Source organism: Beta vulgaris, chromosome 4 (assembly GCF_026745355.1).
Source record: "Beta vulgaris subsp. vulgaris cultivar EL10 chromosome 4, EL10.2, whole genome shotgun sequence".
NCBI classification, from domain to species: domain Eukaryota; kingdom Viridiplantae; phylum Streptophyta; class Magnoliopsida; order Caryophyllales; family Amaranthaceae; genus Beta; species Beta vulgaris.
The window spans coordinates 64,500,806-64,523,717 of record NC_079205.1 but is presented as its reverse complement, the minus strand read 5'-3'; the positions used below and the strand labels follow the sequence as shown (position 1 = coordinate 64,523,717).

The following is a 22,912-nucleotide window of genomic DNA, read 5'->3' as shown; positions in this document are numbered from 1 at the left end:
GAAAAAAATAAGAATAGTTGGCCTGCCCCATTTTGCTGCCCAGGTGTATTCCACTTTGCGTCCCAAAGTTGTGGAACATCCCTCCTACCCTCTCTCACCTCTTTTCTCCCTCCTTTTCATTTGATGATCACTTCTTCCCTGAGATTACAAAACAACAAGCTTTCTGCTGAAAAGATGATTAAGGTAAGTTAAATCTTATTTATAACTCTCAAATTAACATTAATTAGATTTCTCTAACTTGTTAAATTTTTATACTTTCTTGTTCATTTTGTCTCCCACTTCCCTTGTTAATTATGAACTTCAAGTTTCCATATTGGGTTGACCTGTTATTGATTGTTTATGTACTAACTTAGCTGAGTTCAAATCTTAAATCCCAGAAAGATTTGTTCTTTTTTTTGTGTAATTAAGTTTTGTAATTAATAAGTTTGTGTGAAGTTGTAAACCCTAGGTTGGAATACTGTGCAATTTTTCTGGGTTTTTTTGGTTTACCTTATACTTAGCAATTGAGTTTCTAGGTTGTTTTTGTTGTTGGGTTTTGTTGTTGTTTGTTGAGTGTTAAAGATTTGGTTTGAATTTGGCCAGCAAATGGAAATTTGAGACTGTCTAGCTGAGGGAGATAAAGGTTTGGTTTGGCCGACGGATTCTTGGAATTTAGGTTTTAAGTGTTGCTTTTTATATGGATAGATCGAGTTTAGGAGGCGGGTTTTTATCGGGGTCAAATGGTCGATTATTGGATATGGAAATGCCGGTTGATAAGTTCCAACACCGTCAAATGGGTCACTCATTAATGACCCATCAAGCTCTTGAGTTACATCCTATGAATATGATGAGTGGAGCTGAAAATGAGCAACCACTTGGGTTCTTGGAGGCGAAAGGGTTGTCGTTGAAGGGCATGTCTATGGATTTCAATAAGGGGAAGGGCATCTCTCTTGGGTGTTCGCCGAGTAATAATAATACTAGTGAAGATGAAGAGCCGAGTTTTACAGAGGATATGAATGGTGAGAACTGTAATGTTGCTAAGGATAGAAAGGAATCACCTTGGCAGCGGATGAAGTGGACTGATAACGTGGTTAGGCTTCTAATAGCAGTTGTTGCTTCTGTTGGCGATGAGGGAATGTTCGAAGCTAAGGATGGTTTGAAGAGGAAATCTGCAATGTTGCAAAAGAAAGGCAAGTGGAAGATGGTCTCGAACGTTATGATCAGCAACAACTGTTCTGTGTCTCCTCAACAATGTGAGGACAAGTTCAATGACTTGAATAAAAGATACAAGAAGTTAAATGACATTCTTGGTAGGGGAACTAGTTGCCAAGTGGTGGAAAATCCATCTTTAATGGATGCCATGCCGCACTTGACTGAAAAGGCGAAGGATGAGGTGAAAAAGATTTTGAGTTCAAAACATTTGTTTTATCGGGAAATGTGTGCTTTTCATAATGGTCAAAGAATACCTGGCTGTCATGACATTGATTTACAAGCTCATTTATTGCCTCTGGCTAACCACCCAAATGAAAACAATCTTTCTGAGATGCAAGAAGCCGACAGAAATGATGAGTCAGACAGTGATGACTCTTATGAAGAAGATGAGAAGAATATTGATACCAAAGCTGGGAGGAGGGAGGAATATTATGCAAGAAGCAGCAGGAATAGAGGCAGGGCTAGCTTCTCACTGTTGTCCAGTGGGCAGGATTGTAATAGAATGGAATTGGAGCCAACGTTTCCGGAGATGACAAAGTCACCGACAGAACAGAGAGCCCAGATTCAGCATCGAATGTTGCAACTTGAAATGCAAAAGGTCAGGTTGCAGGCTGAGGCACTTGACATTGAGAAACAGCGGCTGAAATGGTTAAGATTTCGCAGCAAGAAAGACAGAGAACTTGAGAAATTGAGGCTGGAGAATGATAGGATGAAACTAGAGAACGATCGGATGGTTTTGCTGCTTAAGCAAAAGGAAATGGTGCTAGGTATGCAAAAGTCAGAAACATCATTAGAGCGCACTTCCCTTAGCATTGACAGAGGAAGAGATGGAACCAAAACCGATAGGCATCTGTAGTAGCTGAAGGAAGTAGGTCAGTTCTCTTGGTGAAATATTGTTTGTACACTATTTGACTTTATACAAGCATAGCTTAATCCAAGTTGGAGAGTTGTGTTATTGTAGTGCTGTTGAATTTTGATATTCCTGAAATTTATGTCTTGAATCCAGAGGTTGAGTGACTAGCTTATGTTTCTCCGTATCTCCTTTTTTGCCGAGTTTAATATTTTCTCTCTGGAAATTTGTTTCACAATTACTCTCTTTGGCTAATTGTTTTTTGACCTGTTATGTTGACAACAATGAATGATCTTGAATCTTGACTTCTCTGGCTGTGCCTCATAATGGTGTTCGTAATGAGCAATGGATCTTTGATCGCCAAACCAAGCTGAGAATCATGGTACTAGAGATTACTTGTTACTTTGTTAGGATGTAGTTGATGCTATTGAGTGGATAAAAGCTTGGTTTGTTTGGTTTTCCTCAAAGAATATTTGATTATGTTGCTGAATTTGGCCAAAACTTAAATACTTCTCCCTAAGGCTACATTTACTATCTTAGTGGTTATATAATATCCGAAGGCTTGGTTAATATCCGACTTTCTTGTTCATTTGATACATAATATGAGCCTTTCTTCTACTCTGCCTGTTCCCTAGAAAAAACACTATATCATCACGTGGAAACTTCTGTTTCGTAGTGCTTAACAGTGTACACACACACACACACACACACACACACACACACACACACACACACAAAGATTTAAATGGCAGCATATCAGTCCTGCATTCAAGGTACGTCAATTTAGCTTCAAATTTTATTTCTGTGTATGTGTATGTGCGTGTGTGATGTGATGGGTTTATATCTAAAACTTTGTTCTTGATTCATCTCTCTTGTTCACACAGTCAGGTAGCTGTATTGTAAATTATTTATGTACCATACTGTTGTTGGAACAATTAACTTTCAGTGTATATCGATACCTTGTGTGGTTAGCTGTAGAATTTATCATCCTCTTGCCCCCCATATAAATCAAGCACATATTCTGTTGAAAGCTAACAGCTGCTGCAGATTGGAACGATTGTGGTAGTGCTGGTCTTGCAGACATTGTGGATTTATACAATAGGTTTAGAGTATCAGATCAAACTTGAGGTACAGATAATAGGATTTGTACAATATGTCTTGTAGACATTACTTCTTTACATTAAGCTTTATGCTGACTTAGGCTGTGTTTAGTTCAAAGGAGAACATTATGAACTTTTATTTTGAATGAAATGTAAATTTCATTGCATATAGGATTTCAACTTCATTTTCCTTTTGTTCGGATTCTTGATTTAGAAAGTTATAAAGAATAACCAAAATGGAAATGGAGGGTATGGAAGGGAGGAGAAGAATGAAGGTGAGGGATATGGAGAATGAGGTAGAATTCTTTCCTTACAAAGGAAATAACATTCAGTCTTTAACCTAAGAATATCATTCTCACTCCTTTACAAACCAAACAAAGAATGACGAGATGACGAATGTTCCCAGAAATAAAACTTTCTCCCAACCAAACACAACCTTAGCGACTTAAGTAACATGTTTCGATTGCACAGTTATTTTGAGCAATTTGTTGATGGGCGCCCGCCTTCTCCGGTTTCTCTGAATTCTTTCTTGGCTTAAATTTGGTTGATGCACCTTTTCTGGTGGTTTCTTTCTGTCATCTCACATCTTTACAATATTCCAATTAATATCATCTTGGTAAGGGCACCTCGCTTTCATTTCATAGCTTATTTGGCAGATTATTCTGTAACTATATTTTTAAGGAAATATTGTTTTAAATAAGTCAACTTTTGTGCGATCTTCTCATTTTAAGTCTACCCTTTGATTATCCTTGATTGAGTTAGGCTTGTATGTCTGTTTTCTTCTATTGAGTTGTTTTAACCTGTTTGTTATTTGTTTAATAGGTTACTTATGATATGTGTTACAACGTCTCAACCCCACCTTCGCCTCCCTCACCTGTTTTAGAAGAAGGAGCGTTGTAACACGTATCATAAGTAACCTACTAAACAAGTCATAAACAGGTTAAAACTCAATAGAAGAAAACAGACATACAAGTCTAACTCAATCAGGGATAATCAAAAGGCAAACTTAAAATGGAAAGACTGCGCAAATGTTGACTTATTTAAAACAATTTTGCCTATTTCTAATTCATGTATTTTCCATTATTTTCCATTATAGTACTTCCTCCGTTTCAAAATAGATGATACATTTTGACTAAAACGCTTTTCGATGCACTACTTTGACTACTAATATCTTTAATTATGTATTAGAGTAAAGTATAAAATTTTGATTTTCTGAAAATATACATTAAGACAAATCCAACAACATATTACATTATAACATTTGATTTTACCTAATAGTAAATAATGCATGGTCAAACCTCATTCATGAATAGTGGAAAAGTTAAAATGTATTATCTATTTTGAAACGGAGGAAGTATAAATTTGCTTTAAGTGACAAGACATTTGAGGTATACTTTATACTATTGCAATTTGCAAAGCTGACTCAATAGCACCCCCTTGTAATAGGCATTGTGCTTTGAGGTCAGATTACCAAAACTGAAAAGCAAAGGGCATATTTTTGACTACTTCATTGTATTTGTGGCTACCGTTTCTCCAACGTATTGGAAATTTGGCTTTTAATTATTGCTTTCATGCAGGCTTACATGCTAAAAGTTGTTTAAGTACATGTATTCTGATTCAGCTATATATGCTAATATTATTTGCTTTTGCTAGTGACGTACTATAATACTCCCTCTATTCCGTATTTATATTATGCTTATAAATTATAATCGTGTGGCCAGAGATTCTAAACTTATATTTGAATACTTTTTTAGAGTGTGTGTAAGAAAATTTAAGTAATATGATCCATATCGGACTTTATTAGATTCATATCGGACTTTATTAGATTCATATCGATGTACTTTTTCTAATGTAAATAATGTGCATAGTAAATTGTGGAAAATCGAGTGCGAAGAAGATACAGAGGGTCGAGGGAGATGTGGAGTAGCTTGGCTTCAGTTCGTGTTTGGTTTTTGCATTGATTACTCTTCGTTACTTGGGGTTTCAGTTCGTGTCAAGTCAATTACTAGGTACTTCAAAGTGTAATTGGGTTCATTTTGTGATTTTTGTAGCCAACGTTGCATTCAATGCACGTAAAGACAGTATAATTGGTATAATGTCAATGCAATTTTACAAAATAGTCGGATTTGTAATTTTTTTTAATAAGTTAAAGAGAAACTTTGACAAATTGGAAGGAATAAAAGGGATTTCAACTTGCCAAGGGTGACAATCAATCCCCAAACTTTCTGAAATCGAGAGAAAAGCTCTAACAACTAGGCTATCTCTGACTATCACTTCGATTTGTAAATGAGGTTGCCATATTTGTATGTTTGTATCTTTAAGTAGAAAATGAAAAGGCTCTGATATTGATAAATTAAATTTGTGGTCAAATCTCTTGTATTATTTTAATTGATGGATCATAGCTAGGAAGAAGCTTCCTCTGAAGAAAAGTATTTTACGTAACATCGTTGAAGAGTTGGGAAATAAAAAAACGTGCAGGAATGTTTAGCTGCCTTATGAAGCAAATCTGGAAACTTAGTCTTGAACCAGCCGAAATTAGTTTTCTTTAGGTAAATAGGAAATTTATTGCTAGAGATCAAGGCACAACTAGTAATTAAAGTAAGATAAACGGATTCATATTTAACGAGTAGAAATTACAATGATTTTTAAGTAAAATTGGTTGTGATGAGGATTGAATCCCAACTTTGTATACGTATTAAGGTAAATCAATGTTTTTTTTTCAAGGGCTTATAAAGAGTCGAAAACGTATTTCACATTTTCGCTAGATAAAAGAAATTGCTCTGATTAATTAGATCTTTAATCTGCGTTTGTTGCGATTTTTTTTTTCTTTTTATTATAGATTATAAATGTGTGATTTTAATGCACCGTACTCTTATAAGTTATAAGGGGTATGGAGTCACCACTTTTCATTCTTTGAAGTAGATATGAATGGGTTAAATCTTTATGATTTGTAAGTGCTCAAATTTGAACTAATTTTTTTTGGTTAAGTGATAGTCACAAGGAGTCAAGGTATGGACGATGTTTAATTTTATATATCTCGTGGTTTCTTCGTAATAATCTATGAAATATATTAGTTGATATTCATGCATCCAAATTAATAATGGTAACTACTTGTTTTTATACTACATATTTATTTCCTATAAAGAAAAATATACACATGCCCATCATACGTTTTATGGGTTGGTGGTTTTCTTTAGTTTGTTTATAGTATACTTTTATCTATAGCATGTACTTTTGGTTTCTTCTCATTCAAAACTTTTTTGAAGAAAGTTTTTGGATCGAGTTTGTCCTAAATCGTCGTTGTGATTTAGAATAGTAACATATTATAGAGACATTTTATAAGAGTCGGAAAATTTATACTAGATATTTTGGATATTTCCTAAAAAAAAGTTACTATATGCATTATTTACACATTTTTTCCACGTAATTTATTTTAGTTTTTTTTTTGAATTTCTATTTATCGTCCTAAAATTACTTAAAATTGATAATGATGACGAACTGACAATAATTATGTCTAATGGTTTGCAACTTTGCGTCCTGTGAATTTCACCCCATACAAATTATCTTCTTCTTTGTTTCTTATCGATTACAAATCTTGAATCTCGTAAAATTTTGAAGGAACTAATTCCGATCTCAAGCATTATTGGACGGAGTAAGATGTACGCGGATGGTGGATGCTCCTAACAAGGTCAAATTGGTGCACATGTTGCGTGGTGTTGGGCAACTTGGCATGGCCCATGCACATGTGACATAATGCCGACGCCCCCAATCACTCCATTAGCCAAGATTTTCATTAATACTTCGAAAGCACATGGAAATTATAATATACTTAGTAGAATCAAGCTACATATTATCTTGTTCATATTGTATTCAAATTAGGGTATGTTATATTCGACAACAAAAAACTGAATTGAATTGAAACTGATTGCAATTGAACCCAATTGAACAGAATTAAATTATAACTAATAGAAATGATAGTTGGAGCTAATTGAATTGAGTTGAACTAATTTCAACAGTACTTAAATGAATTAAACTTAACTCAACTGGTTGCAACTGAACTTTATTATACTTAAAATAAGTTAGGAAGAACAAAACCTTAGTTGAGTTTAAGCACTGAATTTTGTTCAAGATCGATTCGTTTTTAGATTTTTTTTACGTTTGGATTTTTATGTTTGACTAGTTTATTAATTGAGACGAAATCTATAATGAAGATGTATTTATAAATGGGTTTTGTGTTAGGTTAGCTAAAATTACGTAAATTTTATTCAAATTGCTTAATGAAAATTATAAAACTTTATTTATTATATCTAATTGAGCTTGTGAATGAACATAAATAATCTAGTAATATTTATTGATGTTCAAGCTCCAACGTTGTTTAAACAAATAGAGATCCACATTGTCTTTGTAGAAAATCTTTAATCGAACCTCATAATGGAATATGACGAAGTTATTGTATTTTACACAAACAACTTCGAATTTCGAACGTAAACTTACGCGCCTTCGTAATACTACAATAAGATAAATTAGCATAAAATTTTATAGATATCTCTTCATATTATTTTCATCCTAAGCTATTAGCCAAGTAAGAAATAAGACAATTTTATAAACCTATTTAACATGAATTAGACACTATCGTTTTAGCCTTACCAAGATACCTACTACTTGTATTATCTTTTAATAGTTAAACTTTTGTTTTTGACCCTATTTACAAATTCCCCCTTGACTATTATTTGTAATATATGGTTAAGACAAAATATAACAATGTGAGGTTTTGTTTGATTCGTCTCAATATGTACTTTTAGAATATCGACTTTTTATATGTTTTTACAAATACAACATTAGATATATAAAGGTTGAAAGTAGTACATCGACATGCGTGAAAAGTGTAAGTGTAATTATTATTTAGAAACAAAAATAGTATATAATGGAATCGACCAAAATTCATGATTTTTCAAGCACAATTTCAAGTATCCTATTCCCAAATTCTAGTAGGTCAACTTATTTCTTCTTCTTTTTAATCTTCAACGTGTGAAAAAGTCTAAAAAACTTTGCCCTTTCCTCCCATATTAGGGCCCAACCGCCCAAAGCCATTTTCCCATATATTTGGCCGCCGCTCAATTTCGACCAACCATCCTTTCAAAAGCTCCACTAAAATAAAACATTTCATTTCTATTTTCCAAAAACATCAACATTTCCAAAAAAAAAAATACTATTTCCTCTATTTCAATTTAGTCGTGACATTTTTTATTTTAATAAGTTTTAATTTAATTGTGACACTTTTATTTGGGTAATAATTTTTTTCGATCTCTTTCTTAATACATGAGACCCCTCTATTGTCTTTGGGCTTGTTCTCTTTGGCACAAAAAAACTGAACTGAATTGAATTAAACCGTACTGAATAATGATATGTGAGAGTAAAAAGTATTATTGAAAGTTGAACTGAAATGAAAATAAGCTACAAGGAACATACCTTATCTCTCTCCTCTCAAAAAATTTCTTAGAAATCCGTGATTTAAAAAATATCACAACTCACTACTAAAGGTCTGTTCTCTTCGGCATAAAACAACTAAACTGAAATAAATAGTGATATGTGATGAACTGAAAATAAACTACGGAGAACAGACCCTAAATTGAAAGGGAGGAAATATAAAAAAAAGCCACAATTACGTTATAAGGCCCGTCATATAAATATCTCCACTAGAGAACTCCCTTTAAAAAGGAGACACACAGTTCCAACCCTCGGTCTCTTTCTCTCTCAGCAAACCCTCGCACCACATTTTTCTCTTTTCCTGCATTCTCTCTCCTCCATCCCGCAGCGCAAGCATAGGCGAGCCTTGCAGGTTTCTCTCTCTTCTTTTTCTCTCTCTATAATAGTATTTTCAGTATTTCTAAGATTCGCCGTTAAAAAAGTTATTTTCTGATTCTCGTTTCTCATTCTCTTGTGTAAGATTTTTTATGTTTGTTGATTTGTTCTTCATTGTAGGTTTGTTCTTGTGATTTCGAGTTTGAATCTGAATCTCGATCTGTTTATTAATTCAAATTTTAGATCTTTTGTGTTTTTGTTGTTTTTGTTGTTTTTTGCTTGTTAGATCTGTAGATCTGGATTGTTTTCAGTTGATTATCGTGTTTTTTTGTGGATCTGTATGAATTTTGTTGTTTTTTAGTGTTGATTTGACTGGATCATTGTATAATCGCATTTGAATTTTAGATCTGAATGATTAGGTTGTTTTTTTGCGCGCTGTAAGCAGCTGAGTAAGCTTTAAGCAAAAATTTTAGCTTTTTTTGGTGTATAATTTTGAATTTACTTCTTAGGATGAATAATGTTACCATGATATGATGTAGATTTATGTTTAATTCATAGGTTGCTAATAACTGCTAGGTTATAAGAAGTTCATGATGTAATTATTGAGTTTTGTAAAATCCTACATCTAATTAGTTTGATTAATCACGTATTGTTTTATGATACATAAATATCTGCCTTTTGAATGCGAATCTGAATAATGAACTTTTTATAACTTATCTTTGACATCAAATGAATTATTTAGACTTTTTTGGTCTACAATTTTGTATCTACTTCAGCGTGCATTACGATGAATAATGATATGATATGGTATAGTTTCATATTTAGCTCATAGTTTGCTAAGGATTGCTAGGTTAAAAGAAGTTCAGGAAATAATTAATGAGTTTTGTAAAATCCTCGCGTCCAATTAGTTTAATGAATCATGTTTTGTTTTATGATACGTAAATTATGTACCTTTTGAATGTGAATTTGAATAATTAACTTTTTAAAACATATACAAGCATTGGTAGACTTGAATGACAGAAGTATGACTTAAGATGTCATATCAATGGTTCAAAGTGAGTCTTTGTTATAAGTTGAATATTTCCTTCATTTTCTGCTGTTGGTGCTAATACGGCAATTTGGTGCACTCCAGGAAATTAATTAAAAGCGATGGCTGAGATTAACAGACAACCCTCAGTTATGCAGAAGGCCGGTGCTGGCCAACTCCACCTCACCAGTGGCCTATCACAAATCACCCAGCCTCGTTATGGAGGTTTCCAAAACACTGCTATGGTTCAGAGGCGTTTTGCTTATGGAAACTACACTAATGCTGCATTGCAGAACCCAGCATGCCATGCTACCCAGGATTTGTCTTTCGTCTCCAACATCGGTGCACCTGTTGTTGCATACGCTCCTGCTGAGAAAGGACCTGCTGCTTTTGCCATTGATTTTCTTATGGGAGGAGTTTCAGCTGCCGTATCAAAAACTGCTGCTGCCCCAATTGAGCGTGTGAAGCTTTTGATTCAGAACCAAGACGAGATGCTTAAGGCTGGTCGTCTGTCTGAACCTTACAAGGGCATTGGTGATTGTTTTAAGAGAACAGTTGGCGAAGAGGGTATGATTGCCTTGTGGAGAGGAAACACTGCTAATGTCATCCGTTATTTCCCCACTCAGGTGCCTTTTGTTCTAGATTGCTTCTGTCTGCTTAAATATCTGATATTTTTTCTGTTTTCAATTATTAAATGTTAACTTTTTTTGCCAGGCCTTGAACTTTGCCTTCAAGGATTACTTCAAGAGATTGTTCAATTTCAAGAAGGACAGAGATGGTTACTGGAAGTGGTTTGCTGGTAACTTGGCTTCTGGTGGTGCTGCTGGTGCCTCTTCCTTGTGCTTTGTCTACTCTTTGGATTATGCCCGTACTCGTCTTGCAAATGATGCCAAGGCTGCCAAGAAGGGAGGAGGAGACAGGCAATTTAATGGTCTTGTTGATGTTTACCGCAAGACCATGGCAACAGATGGTATTGCTGGGTTGTACCGTGGATTTAACATCTCATGTGTGGGTATCATTGTCTACCGTGGTTTGTACTTTGGGCTGTACGATTCAGTGAAGCCTGTTGTTTTGACCGGAAATTTGGCGGTTAGTTACAGACTTGAGCATTTGCTTTTGTTTTTATGTTTTGTTGGTTGGATTTTTGCTTGTTTGACCTGGTTTAGTGCTTTTAACAATCAGTATTATTTTGGTACCTCTGGCTGCAGGTTGTTATTGTTTCGAGTTTCATATCTCTTCTATGATTAGGGTTGTTGGTGGGGAATGTACTGGACATTTTCTGTCTGGTCTACTACCCTTTAGTTGATCTCACTATGAGTAATTGAGAATTTGTGATTATGATGAAAATAGTTTGATAAAGTTATTTGATAAACATCTTTAAATCTTGGAATTGACTAAAACATACTGTATGTTTTGTTGATTGCAGGATAGTTTCTTTGCTAGTTTTGCTCTTGGTTGGCTCATCACCAACGGTGCTGGTCTTGCTTCTTACCCAATTGATACCGTCCGAAGAAGAATGATGATGACCTCCGGTGAGGCTGTGAAGTACAAGGGCTCATTCGACTGCTTTGCTCAGATCCTCAAGAACGAGGGTGCCAAGTCTCTCTTCAAGGGTGCTGGTGCCAACATCCTTCGTGCCGTTGCTGGTGCTGGTGTGTTGGCCGGTTATGACAAGCTTCAGGTCATTGTCTTCGGAAAGAAGTACGGTTCTGGTGGTGCTTAAGTCTAAAGCCCCCGACAACTTCGGTGGTAGATGTTGATGAAAATTTATTTTTTTGGGGGAAGTGGTATGGGATTAAGAGGTGGGCAGTTTTTATATACTCGAAAAAGTTTGAATAATAATGTAGGGTTTTAAGACTTTTTAGAGGGACTAACCCCACAGTTTTCCCTGAGAATTCTTGCTCGGATTAAAATATTTGTCCTTGTGGAGCATGTTTGGAATTTATTGCTCCATGGAGTTTTTCTGAATTAGGTATATGAGGTCAAATTTTGTTTATGTCTGAATTCAGAACTATTGTGGCCTTCCATTGAATGGAAAGGAAAAAGCTCATTTTTTTTCATTATCGTGTTGCTTTTTCATACCTCATTTTGCTCTCCTTGCGTTTGTTCAAAGTAGGCTGATCTATGTATTTTCTTCATATTATTGGTTGCCAGACTTGCTACACTACTAGCTCTACGGCGACCTTAGCCCTGTATCTAGTTGTGAATGGGTTGGTGGCCGTGCTGCTTTTCTGGTGGCCGCATGGCCCTGTTTTGCTCCTGTGGCTACTTTTTGAGGGTGTGAATAACTGAAGTGCGCAAGTGATGCATGCAGAGTGGATTTTTCTTGGCGAATAGGGATTTCCATATCGTTCCATCTTCAATACTGTTCATCGTCGTTCTAATTCTGCCCAGTCTGCTTCAATGGTTGAGTTCCTGTCGTCATAATCTGTAGGAAAAATAAAACCAACATATTCGAGGATTGTCTATAGTTCTGTACATGAGTACATGACCATGTATGACAGTATAACACCCTTTTCACCAAATAGCTTCAACGAGTTCCAGTGGTGCACTGTTGTCGGCTCATCGCTATATATTATGGTCATGACTCATGAGAACCACTGGTTGAATGGGGAGTTGGGGATGATAAGGCATAATTCACCAAATAGCTTCAACGAGTTCCAGTGGTGCACTGTCGTCGGCTCGTCGCTATATATTATGGTCATGACTCATGAGAACCACTGGTTGAATGGGGAGTTGGGGACGATAAGGCATAAATGATACCGCATTTGAACTTTATTACTGTAGTTAGAAGCTAATAAGTCATAAGCTATACGCCATGCCTATCTTAGAGCAACTCCAATGGTGCACATTAGGGACTTGCTAGCAAATAAATAAAAAGTTAAGCAATTAGCCCAACCATTGGAGTGAGTAGCTAGGAATTCATTTGCTAGCCAATGTAGCTTAACTAAGCCAATTGGCTTGAGCTAAAATTGTGGGCCCATGTGGAAATTTTGTGAATAATTTCTATACTTTTTTCTATATAAAAAAAATTTATCTTACTTCAAGTGGGACCTAGTCATATTGGCTTACCATTGGGGGAGTTTTGGCTTATAGTGGAATTTGCTAGAAAAATCTATGTGGCACTCTAAGCCAATTTTCATTTTGCTCTACCATTGGAGTTGCTCTTATTTAGCTTAGTATGATTGAATACACATGTAAACCTTATACCTTTTCCCCAATTTTCGCTGTTGAAGTTGTAGGAAAATATTTCACTCAACTCCATCATAAGTCCATAATTAAGAAAGCAATTTTAATTATAAATCAAAAATTTGAAAAAAAAACAGGAATTATGTGTAGGTTTTAGGGATGCCTGTAGCTGCGAATTCAAACAATATGAGTAGGTAAGAAAAAATCATTAAGTTTTCACATTTTGACAGGAATTAAAATATAATTGTACGAAATATTTCTAAATTCCAAATTCAAGTGAGGTCGATTAACTCAACTATTGTCAATGTAGTTTTGCTACACTTGTGCATATTTTTGTTTTTGTCAGTGTCAATTCTTAATTTGCTTTATTGGCAAATATGTCTTTAAGTTATCCTACATATATATGTATGAAGTTATCCCATTAGTAATTATACTAATTTATTAAAGTTAAATTCATCTTAAAACAATACTTTTATCGATAGACACCAGGATTTAAAATTAACGAAGTTTAATCTTATTGATAATCGTTATGAATATGACAACAATACTCCAAAGGGTAAAACTAAACCCAATAAGCATAATTACGTCCAATAAGCATAATTACCTCAAATATAAAATCGAATCCCTTTTACATCAACACCGCCACACGGACGACCTCTTATAACCCTAATATGTATTGGGTTATGGGCTGCAATTATTTTGCACTATTCATAAAAAGAAATAACTGAATCAGTTAACAAATTCAACACTTCACCATAAATTCCCGCCTTTTTTTCACCCACAAAATCAAAACCCAGAAATTCATCTGCAAAAATTTCTGATGATCAATCACATTAATTTTAACCTAAGATCTCTCTCTCTCCTTTCAAATTCTCTCTCCATTATCTTCCTTTCATCTCTCCACACTCGTTCTCTCACTCCATACAAACCAAAACCCAACAACTGGAACACAAATCATTCTTTTGTTAAATCAAACCCACTTCTCTCTCTCCTCGAAAAATGTTCTTCAATGGCACAATTGATGCAAATTCAAGCACAAATGATCACAACTGGGCTAATCTTAGATGGGCTTGCTTCAAGTCGATTAGTCGCGTTTTGTGCAATCTCAGAAGCTGGTAATCTTAGTTATTGTGAGAGAATTTTGAGATTTCTTGATAACCCAAAAGTTTTTTCTTGGAATATTGCAATTAAGGGATATTCAGATAGTATAATTCCTAATAAAGCAATTGTTTTGTATAAAGAAATGTTAGAATTTGGTGGGTGTCGTCCTGATAATTATACTTATCCTTTGATTTTTAGGGTTTGTGCTCGTTTGTTGTTGAATTATACAGGTTATGGGATTTTCGGGCATGTTTGGAAGTTGGGTTTGACCTCGGATGTGTTTGTACATAATGGAATTGTTCATATGTTGGGGAGTTGTGGTGATTTGGAAGGTGCACGCCAGGTGTTTGATGAAAGTTGTGTGAGAGATTTGGTTACATGGAATTCTTTGATTAATGGGTATGTACATTGTGGGGAGGCGCGGGAAGCGTTGAGTCTTTATGAGGAAATGAGGGCGGAGGATGTTAGACCGGATGAAGTGACGATGATTGGGATGGTTGCATCATGTGCACAGCTAGAGGATTTGAGTAAAGGGTTGGAGTTTCATCGCTTTATTGGGGATTATGGATTGAATTTGACTGTCCCACTTTGTAATGCGTTGATGGATATGTATGTTAAGTGTGGGGATCTTAAGGCGGCAGAGGAGATATTTGATCATATGAGAAAGAAAACTATGGTCTCGTGGACCACGATGGTTGTGGGGTATGCAAAATTTGGATTTTTGGATGAGGCAAGGAAACTTTTTGATGAGATGCCCGAGAAAGATGTTGTTCCGTGGAATGCCATGATTGGAGCTTATGTTCAAGCCAAGTGTAGTAAAGAGGCTTTGATTCTATTTAACGAGATGCAGGGTGCAAATGTTACCCCTGATGAGGTCACTATGGTTAACTGTTTATCTGCTTGCTCTCAGCTTGGAGCACTTGATGTTGGGATATGGATCCACTGGTACATCAACAAGAAGAAGCTATCTTTGAATGTTTCATTGGGTACTGCACTTGTTGATATGTATGCCAAATGTGGTAATATTGGAAAGGCGCTTGATGTTTTCCATGATATGCCTTTGAAGAATTCACTGACTTGGACTGTTATTATTGGAGGGTTAGCCCTTCATGGAAATGCAAATGATGCTTTATCATACTTTTCAAGAATGGTTGATGTTGGATTGGTGCCAGACGAGATCACATACCTCGGAGTCTTGGCTGCTTGTTGTCATGGGGGATTGGTTGACAAGGGTCGTAGGTATTTTTCTGAAATGACCTCCAAATATAATCTTAACCCAAAGCTTAAACACTACTCTTGTATGGTGGACCTGCTAGGTAGGGCAGGCAAACTAGATGAAGCAGAAGCGCTCATAAAGAGTATGCCTATTGAGCCAGATGCTGTTGTATGGGGTGCTTTATTTTTTGCTTGTCGTATGCATGGGAATGTGATAATGGGTGAACAAGCTGCATGGAAATTGCTCGAATTGGATCCTGGTGATGGTGGTATATATGTTCTGCTGGCAAATATGTACGGGGATGCAGAAATGTGGGACAAGGCTAGGAAAGTAAGGAACATGATGAAGGCGAGAGGAGTTGATAAGACTCCTGGTTGTAGCTCAATTGAGGTTAATGGAGTAGTCCATGAGTTCACCATAAGAGACAAGTCACACCCTCAATCTGAAGAGATATTTGAATGTCTAGTTCAACTAACAAAACAACTTGAGTTGCTTGAAATTGTTACGAGTATCAGCACGTCATGGAAAGCAGTTTATGTTTAGCAATCCGCTAGCCCAGATTCTTTAGGAGATTGTGAAAAGAAATCTCCTTTATTCTCGTTTATTTCTTCAAACTCATCTATTTTATGAAGTCCATAGTGCGTTAGTGCTTAGTTGCTTACGAAGGAATTAAGCCCATCTTTCCACATATTTACCAGGAAAGTTTTGACTTGATATGATAACCTGAATGGTTTGGAGGGAGGAACATGGTTGATCTCATTATCCATGTAGATAGAGTGGCAGGAAGGTCATAGAGCCTTCTGGTAATTCTACAAAAAAACATTCTCAGCCATTCTCTTAATTTTTTCCTCCCCCTCCCTCCAGTATTGATGTTCTTTTTTTCCGATTTTGGTGCTCAAATGTAAGTTCTATGCTTGTGTTGCAGGGTTTATAAAACTCATGAACATTAGCTTGTAGATGATCTTAATACAAAAAGTCCACCAGCTTGAACATTAGCTAACAACACACATACAAGTTACATGAAATTCAGTGTTTGCTGAGGAACAATCAGATTATTGACAAACTTCTGATGTCTACTTGCAACCCCTTTCAAGTTTATGCAAAGTGAGCTTCTTACTTAGTCTAGCTACATCATGCACTAACTAGTGACTTCTATTGTCGATGTCAAGTCAGCATTTGTCTAGTCCTACTCAACTCACAGCTTTCTTCTCCGTGGTTTCAGGAGCAGCTCCCTGATTTGATGATGATATCTGGTGGCTACTTTCTTTCCAGTATCAGTCACAAACTTCAGCATTCATTTAAAGTTGCTCGGTGCTTTTCTAGTCGAGTATGGTATGCATACTATGGGCTATGGCCAATATCTATCTAAATATTGGATTTTGTGAGCAATTGTTATACTTTCTTTGCCAAGAGATAGCAGTCCGATCTCAGGTTATTCTCGAGGGCCTAGTATATGGTGCAGATTTAAAGGTATACTACCTCTAGCATGCATGAAATTTTTTAACTTGTTTCTTTTTATTCTGCTACGAAAATGTGTTATGAGTACTCCTTGTTAATTCATGTGACTTTCTGACTACTATGCAGTGAATGTTCTGACAATGGGTTGCAGCTTGTGGACAAAGATTCATATTCCTTATAATAATTTGGACAACTGAAGCTCTCTTGTGCCCTTGATCTGGAAAAAGAAAAGTTGAGGAATCGCGCAGAATTTTCTATCTTGGATAAACCTGCAAGTTCAGGTGAATGTCTGTCTTTATAGAAAGCAGCTTCAAATTTGATCATCACTCTTTTTCTGCATTTGTGTTTTGTCACAGAACATATAGAAGCCAACTAAATCTGTATTCATCAAGCTTCTTTTATTACATGATCTAAGACATGGGAAGAGACCGGTAACTTTCCGCCTCGTTTGTCCCACTTCTTTACTCCCTCCTTGTGATTGTTGATACTTTAAACTCTTCCCATCATAGTCAAAATGGTATCTGATTCCCAGTTTTTACCTCTTTCTTCCTCTCTCTTTATCCTTTGAATTTCTTTTGCACCATATTATATTACGAGATCTTAATAGGAAATGTCCTCAATCATAGGATATAACTATAAATATGTATGATTAGATGCTTCGTTTGAATTTAAATGCATATTTTTCACTTTTACAGATCCAACTGCTCAAAGGGTGGTTCTCTTACAGAAACATACAACTAGTTGGTTACAAAATAACTAATTCTTGAAAGACAGAACTAATCTTAGCCATGAACCTTAAGGAACATGGAAATACCCTTTTCAATTAGTTAATTTTGTCATCTTATACTTCCTCCGTTTCGTATTACTCGCTACACTTCTCAATTCACGGATTCCTAGACAATTTTTGGAGAAGAAAGAAGTAGGGAGTAAAAAGAAAAGGGACCCATGTGAGAGGAGAGAGATAGAGAGAGTTTATTTCCCAAAAAGGAGGTGTAGCAAGTAATGTGAAACTTCTCACAATGAAAAGTGTAGCGAGTATTATGAAACGGAAGAAGTATAACAATATAACATATGATCCCTTCTCTGTTTACCTTTATTTTGCTTTTTGTGGATGGTGAATGCATTAAGCTGGTCTACCATATAAGTGGCTGATGAATCTAGATTTTCACTTAAGATTTTGTGCATATCTATCTTATTGTCTTCAAAGCAAAAGTCTCTTGAAGTTTGAGACTATTGTTATTTTATACTATACATATATTCTTACTTGTAATTTATACTAATACGAGACTTGGCAAAATTGACCAATACTTGATCACTCGAACCTAGACGTGAACCATACCCTAAACTAGACATGAATCAAAAGTGACTCTATCCCAATATTCATGAATCAATAGACCCAAACCGAACCAAATCTTAGATGAATGACTGACTTATAATTGAAATATAATCCGGATTGTATTATATGTAATCGAGTCGATATGAACGACCCGTTTGGCTTGGCTAGGCTAATCTCAATTAGTATCCATGACATGTGACAAGTTGACAACCAATTTAGCTTGCATGTTCTACATTTGATTGAGCTTTGAAGGAACAATTTACAGCTTCATCCACCCTTTGAGTGCCTTTTTTCTTAGGAACAATCACAGACAAAAAGTAAAAGGAACCAAAGAATATATAATGCTTTGTCCTTACTTGCACGCTAGGTTTTTTGTCATTCCAAACGAAATCATGTGTTTTTTTTTTTAGTTTCTGGTATTTTCACTATTCTTATTCTATATAATGCCTTCAACTTCACATGCTTTAGAACCTTTCCACATTGGTTAGTATAAGCAATGCTTTTGTATGATTCTTGTGGGGGCCCATTTCTAGGTCATTTACTTGATATACATTACTATTGTGTGGCCCATTTTTGGAATATGAGGTTCTCTCTTTTGTACACCATTTGTGGCCCACTATTATCTTTGTCTCCAATGGATTAGGTTTTTTTCATCTTTTTATGCTTATATTAGGGTGATTTTTATTTGATAGACTAGCTTCTTAGATGGGCAAAGATAGGTTAAGTATATTTGGATTTGAGACTTGACATGAAATTTTAGCTTTTAAATAGTATTCTGCATTATATTTGAAACTACATGATTAAATTGTTAACTACTTAGAATAGATTAGTATTTTTAACTAGTGTTACTCCAACACCTTCATTTACCTTAAAAATGGGGTGTCATGTCGTGTCCGATAAGACACTACTTGGATACTTCAATTTAAACTAAAAACTTGACTATTTTCTACAAAATAGCCGAGTCGAACATTTGGACACCCGTATCCGAGTAGACACTCAATCCGTGTCTGAGTAACATAGTTTTTAACTGTTTTTAAGACTTTGATCTTATAGTTGATTATATAAATTAAGAGGTCTATGATCTTTCACAACCATTAAAAAGTTTTGAATTCTAGTGCTCGAATTTAGAATTAGAGGGTATGATAGGTTAAATTTTGAGTTAGATGTTTGTGTAAAATACTTTCCAAGATTCTTACCTCTTTTTGGTATGAAATTTCAAAATTTCAACTAATTATAGTACTTCAATTTAGTAAGACCCTTGTCTTTCTATAGCTCTTACTTTAACTGTTTAACACACATTGCACATTTAGATCCTGCACTCCGTTCTATATCCTATATTATATGTATGAACACTTTTTATAATATCTCAATACTTACTACAATGTCAAAATTTTAAAGAGATAGAGACACGAGATGAAATATAAAGACATGACTATAAACGTAATGTGTATTTGCTAATTTTTTGCCAATAAAATACATGAAAACAAATTGAAAATTTTGAATTATGCATTTTCTTTATGAGAAGTTTATTGGCTGTTGAAATTGAGCTTTATATTCTTCATACAATCTTTGAGTAATTCATTTCTAATACTTCCTTGGTTTTGAATTAAATGCAACAAATTCACTTTTACGCATGTCGAGACATTATTTTGACCACAAATATCTATAATTACATAAAAGTAAAAATTATAAAATTACATTTTATAAAAGTACGTCACGAAACGAATTTAATAAGATCCCACTTCACTATGTTTTTCATTATGTACAAGTCACAAACCTCATTCAAAATAAAAAACGTGAATTGTGAAAAAATGAAATTGTTGCAGGAAGAAATATGTGGTTTGGTGCAATATACAGAGCATGACATGGTTTGGTGCAAAAATGCCAATTGATTGTTCATAGTCTTCATAATTATCGCATGGAGAGACCAATTGAAGGGTTGAAAGCATGCAGATACTTACGTGACTCTTTTGCTATGATTTTGCTGCCTTCTTCAATTTTAGTTTGTTGTACTTTTCCCCTTTTGTTAGATGAAATCATAGTACTTAAATAATGTGATGTCTTGAATGATTGATCATGCACAACTATTTGTCAAATTAAATTGATCAGATTAATAGATTATTAGTACCTGCCTTTGTAATACTAGACAAAAACCTTTATCAATTTAATGTGCAAGTACAAATAATTAAGGCAGTAATCAAAGGAGAAAACAGCAGTATCAATCATCTTAGTCATTTACTCTTAATTTGATACCTTTACTCTTTAATTGATGTCCTAATTGTAGTTTTTAACTCTATACGGCACAAAGTACCCAAATTATGGTCAGGATAATTGGATTCCTTTACACCTCTTTTTGTTTCATAGCTATAAAATTTACTATAAGCTCCACATTTTCTTTATTGAGTTAATTTGGCAACAATTTCAGGTCAACACAATATTTTTTTTTTTAATCTATTTATATTTCATAGATTTATATGTATTAAGTTACACGTTTTATTCATACTGGGTATATGGGGTAAAATAACGAAGATATTTCATGTCCGCCCAACATAAAAAGTTAAAATGTCGTGTTTTATTGGTGCAGGTTTTGCCACGGGTGACTGAATTTATCATGCTAAATTATTTTAGCATAACTATGTGGTAGAGATGGCCAACAATACGGGTCAATCCAACCCATCTAGCCCAGCCGGCCTCTTGGGTCGTGTGGGTTGAGCTTGCGGAAAGCTCGGTCCAGGCCAACTCGAACCGTAAAATTGGTGGGTGGGCCGTGGGCTAGATTTGTTGAGCCCAATCCACGAAAGTCCGCTACTAAAACTGCCCAGTTCGGTCCACGAAACCGGTAACGTCCAGCTCAAGTAATTATTCAACCAAATTATGTACATATTAATCAAATTGTATATGTTTTAATCAAATTGCATATATTATAATTCAATTAAATTCAAAAATAATGAAATTATTCATTAATATTAATAATTTTATATATTTTAACTAATTTTAAAGGTTTTATGTAACAATCAAAAATGATTACAACTTCAAAAAAATATTGTTATGTCGGCCCGCTAGCCCCATGAATTGCCAGAACCGCTTCCTGAATCATTGAAACGGGTAACAGATTGGTGTGGGCCAAGATTTTTCAGCCTGTGGACCATCCCACCTAAACCGTGAATTTCACGATCCGATCCTGAGCCGTGAAATCTCAGCCCGACCCACTAGGGCCAACAGACTAGCCTGCCTAGCCCGCACCATCGGCCATCTCTACTCTGCAGGGTGGACATGTCCAAACATAAAGGCGATTGATCATCTTAGTTTAACTACTATCCTAATAGATGAAGGTTAGTAAAGGTTAGTAATACAAACCAACCTCAAAACATCACTATTCACTTGTATAAAAGAACAACATGGAGATTGCATATTAGATTACTAGTATAAAGGTGGCGGTTGTTATCCAACCCAGAAGTTCTGACTTTCCACATGATGTTCATGAAAAAACAGCTAACCAAACTAAGTACTAAGTACTATTTTACTTACTACCACTATTCTACTTAGGGGTGAAAGTTCGGTATGCGGTTTGGATTAGGGCCTAATCCAATCCGATCCGAATAAAATTTGGATTTCAAATTTTCAATCCGAATCCAAACCAATTAGGGTTTGAATCCGATCCAATCCAATCCGAAATTTCATACTCTAGATTGGATCCGATCCGAAAATCCGATTTTTTTAAAACTTTAATTTTTCGATGAAATAGATTAAGCACAACAACAGCCTAGTAGATTTAGGAAATGAGGAATTAAGTGCAGTTAGTGCTTTAGGGGAAGGATTGAAGCTCTATGTGTATTGGACAATGGAGTAGGTTTTTTTATATAAAAAATCAGTTAAGCACTTAAGCCCAATCTCGATACATAATACAAGGCATATTATTATTTGGTTATATTGGATTTTTGGATCCAATTACCCTCAATCCAATCCGATCCGAAAATCCAATTTTTCAAAAATTCTCAATCCGAATCCAATCCGAACACAGTTCGAATCCGATCCGAATTACTAATTTGGATTGGATTGGATTGGATTTTGGATTTTATCCGAATAACTTTCACCCCTAATTCTACTAGTATTAAAACTAACTGTTAGTTTTGTTAAATTGTACGTTTGGCGGGAAATTATGACATTTCTAACGTCAACCGACAACAACTTTACATGTAGATGAGATAAAGAAGGTGTTTGGGGGTTGAAATTCTGGTAGATTTGGTGATCCTATGATTATAACCTCTTATTTTGATGTTCCAAATTTAATCCAACGGTTATAAATGAAGGAGCAAAAACATCCAATGGTTTTCTTGCGTTGATTTATTTTTTATGTACCTGTTATAGGTTTTGTAGGACCCACTTCTTGGTCTTTATTTTCTTTCTTTTTTTGATAACATAGGATTATAGGATTAGGGAACATAAAAAAAAGTGAGATATTTGGAGGAGAGTAGTAGTTTAGAGTATGAATCCATGTGTAATGATAGTTTTTGTTTTAGTGTTATGTGAGTTTTCATTTGGAAAATATAACAAAATATAGTCATCGTTTTATAGTGTGTATGATCCTTAATGTATACGTAAGGTGAGAAGAGTGTGTTTTAGTAAATGCATTTAGTGTGGA

At 35.1% G+C, this 22,912-nt stretch overlaps 3 protein-coding genes across 4 annotated transcripts; all 3 read left to right on the top strand.

Moving 5' to 3' along the window:
* On the top strand, positions 1 to 2,211 carry LOC104889964 (hypothetical protein). Its single transcript, XM_010675310.4, has 2 exons — positions 1 to 183; positions 583 to 2,211. Exon 2 carries the CDS (start codon positions 677 to 679, stop codon positions 2,045 to 2,047), a length of 1,371 nt encoding a protein of 456 aa, XP_010673612.3. The 5' UTR covers positions 1 to 183; positions 583 to 676; the 3' UTR covers positions 2,048 to 2,211.
* Positions 2,212 to 8,820: 6,609 nt separating this feature from the next.
* LOC104889966 (ADP,ATP carrier protein, mitochondrial) lies at positions 8,821 to 12,030 on the top strand. The gene is made up of 4 exons (XM_010675311.3): positions 8,821 to 8,980; positions 10,076 to 10,596; positions 10,685 to 11,059; positions 11,397 to 12,030. The coding sequence occupies exons 2-4, from the start codon at positions 10,093 to 10,095 to the stop codon at positions 11,691 to 11,693; spliced, it is 1,176 nt and encodes a 391-aa protein (XP_010673613.1). The 5' UTR covers positions 8,821 to 8,980; positions 10,076 to 10,092; the 3' UTR covers positions 11,694 to 12,030.
* Positions 12,031 to 13,837: 1,807 nt separating this feature from the next.
* LOC104889967 (pentatricopeptide repeat-containing protein At2g22410, mitochondrial) lies at positions 13,838 to 21,179 on the top strand. Of its 2 annotated transcripts, XM_057394562.1 has the most exons (5): positions 13,838 to 16,279; positions 16,402 to 16,580; positions 16,699 to 16,946; positions 17,061 to 17,215; positions 20,855 to 21,179. In XM_057394562.1, exon 1 carries the CDS (start codon positions 13,980 to 13,982, stop codon positions 16,017 to 16,019), a length of 2,040 nt encoding a protein of 679 aa, XP_057250545.1. In that variant the 5' UTR covers positions 13,838 to 13,979; the 3' UTR covers positions 16,020 to 16,279; positions 16,402 to 16,580; positions 16,699 to 16,946; positions 17,061 to 17,215; positions 20,855 to 21,179. The 2 variants fall into 2 exon arrangements, with proteins under 2 accessions (XP_057250545.1, XP_010673614.2); XM_010675312.4 differs by lacking the exon at positions 20,855 to 21,179 and having other exon boundaries at positions 17,061 to 17,398.
* Positions 21,180 to 22,912: the final 1,733 nt, after the last annotated feature.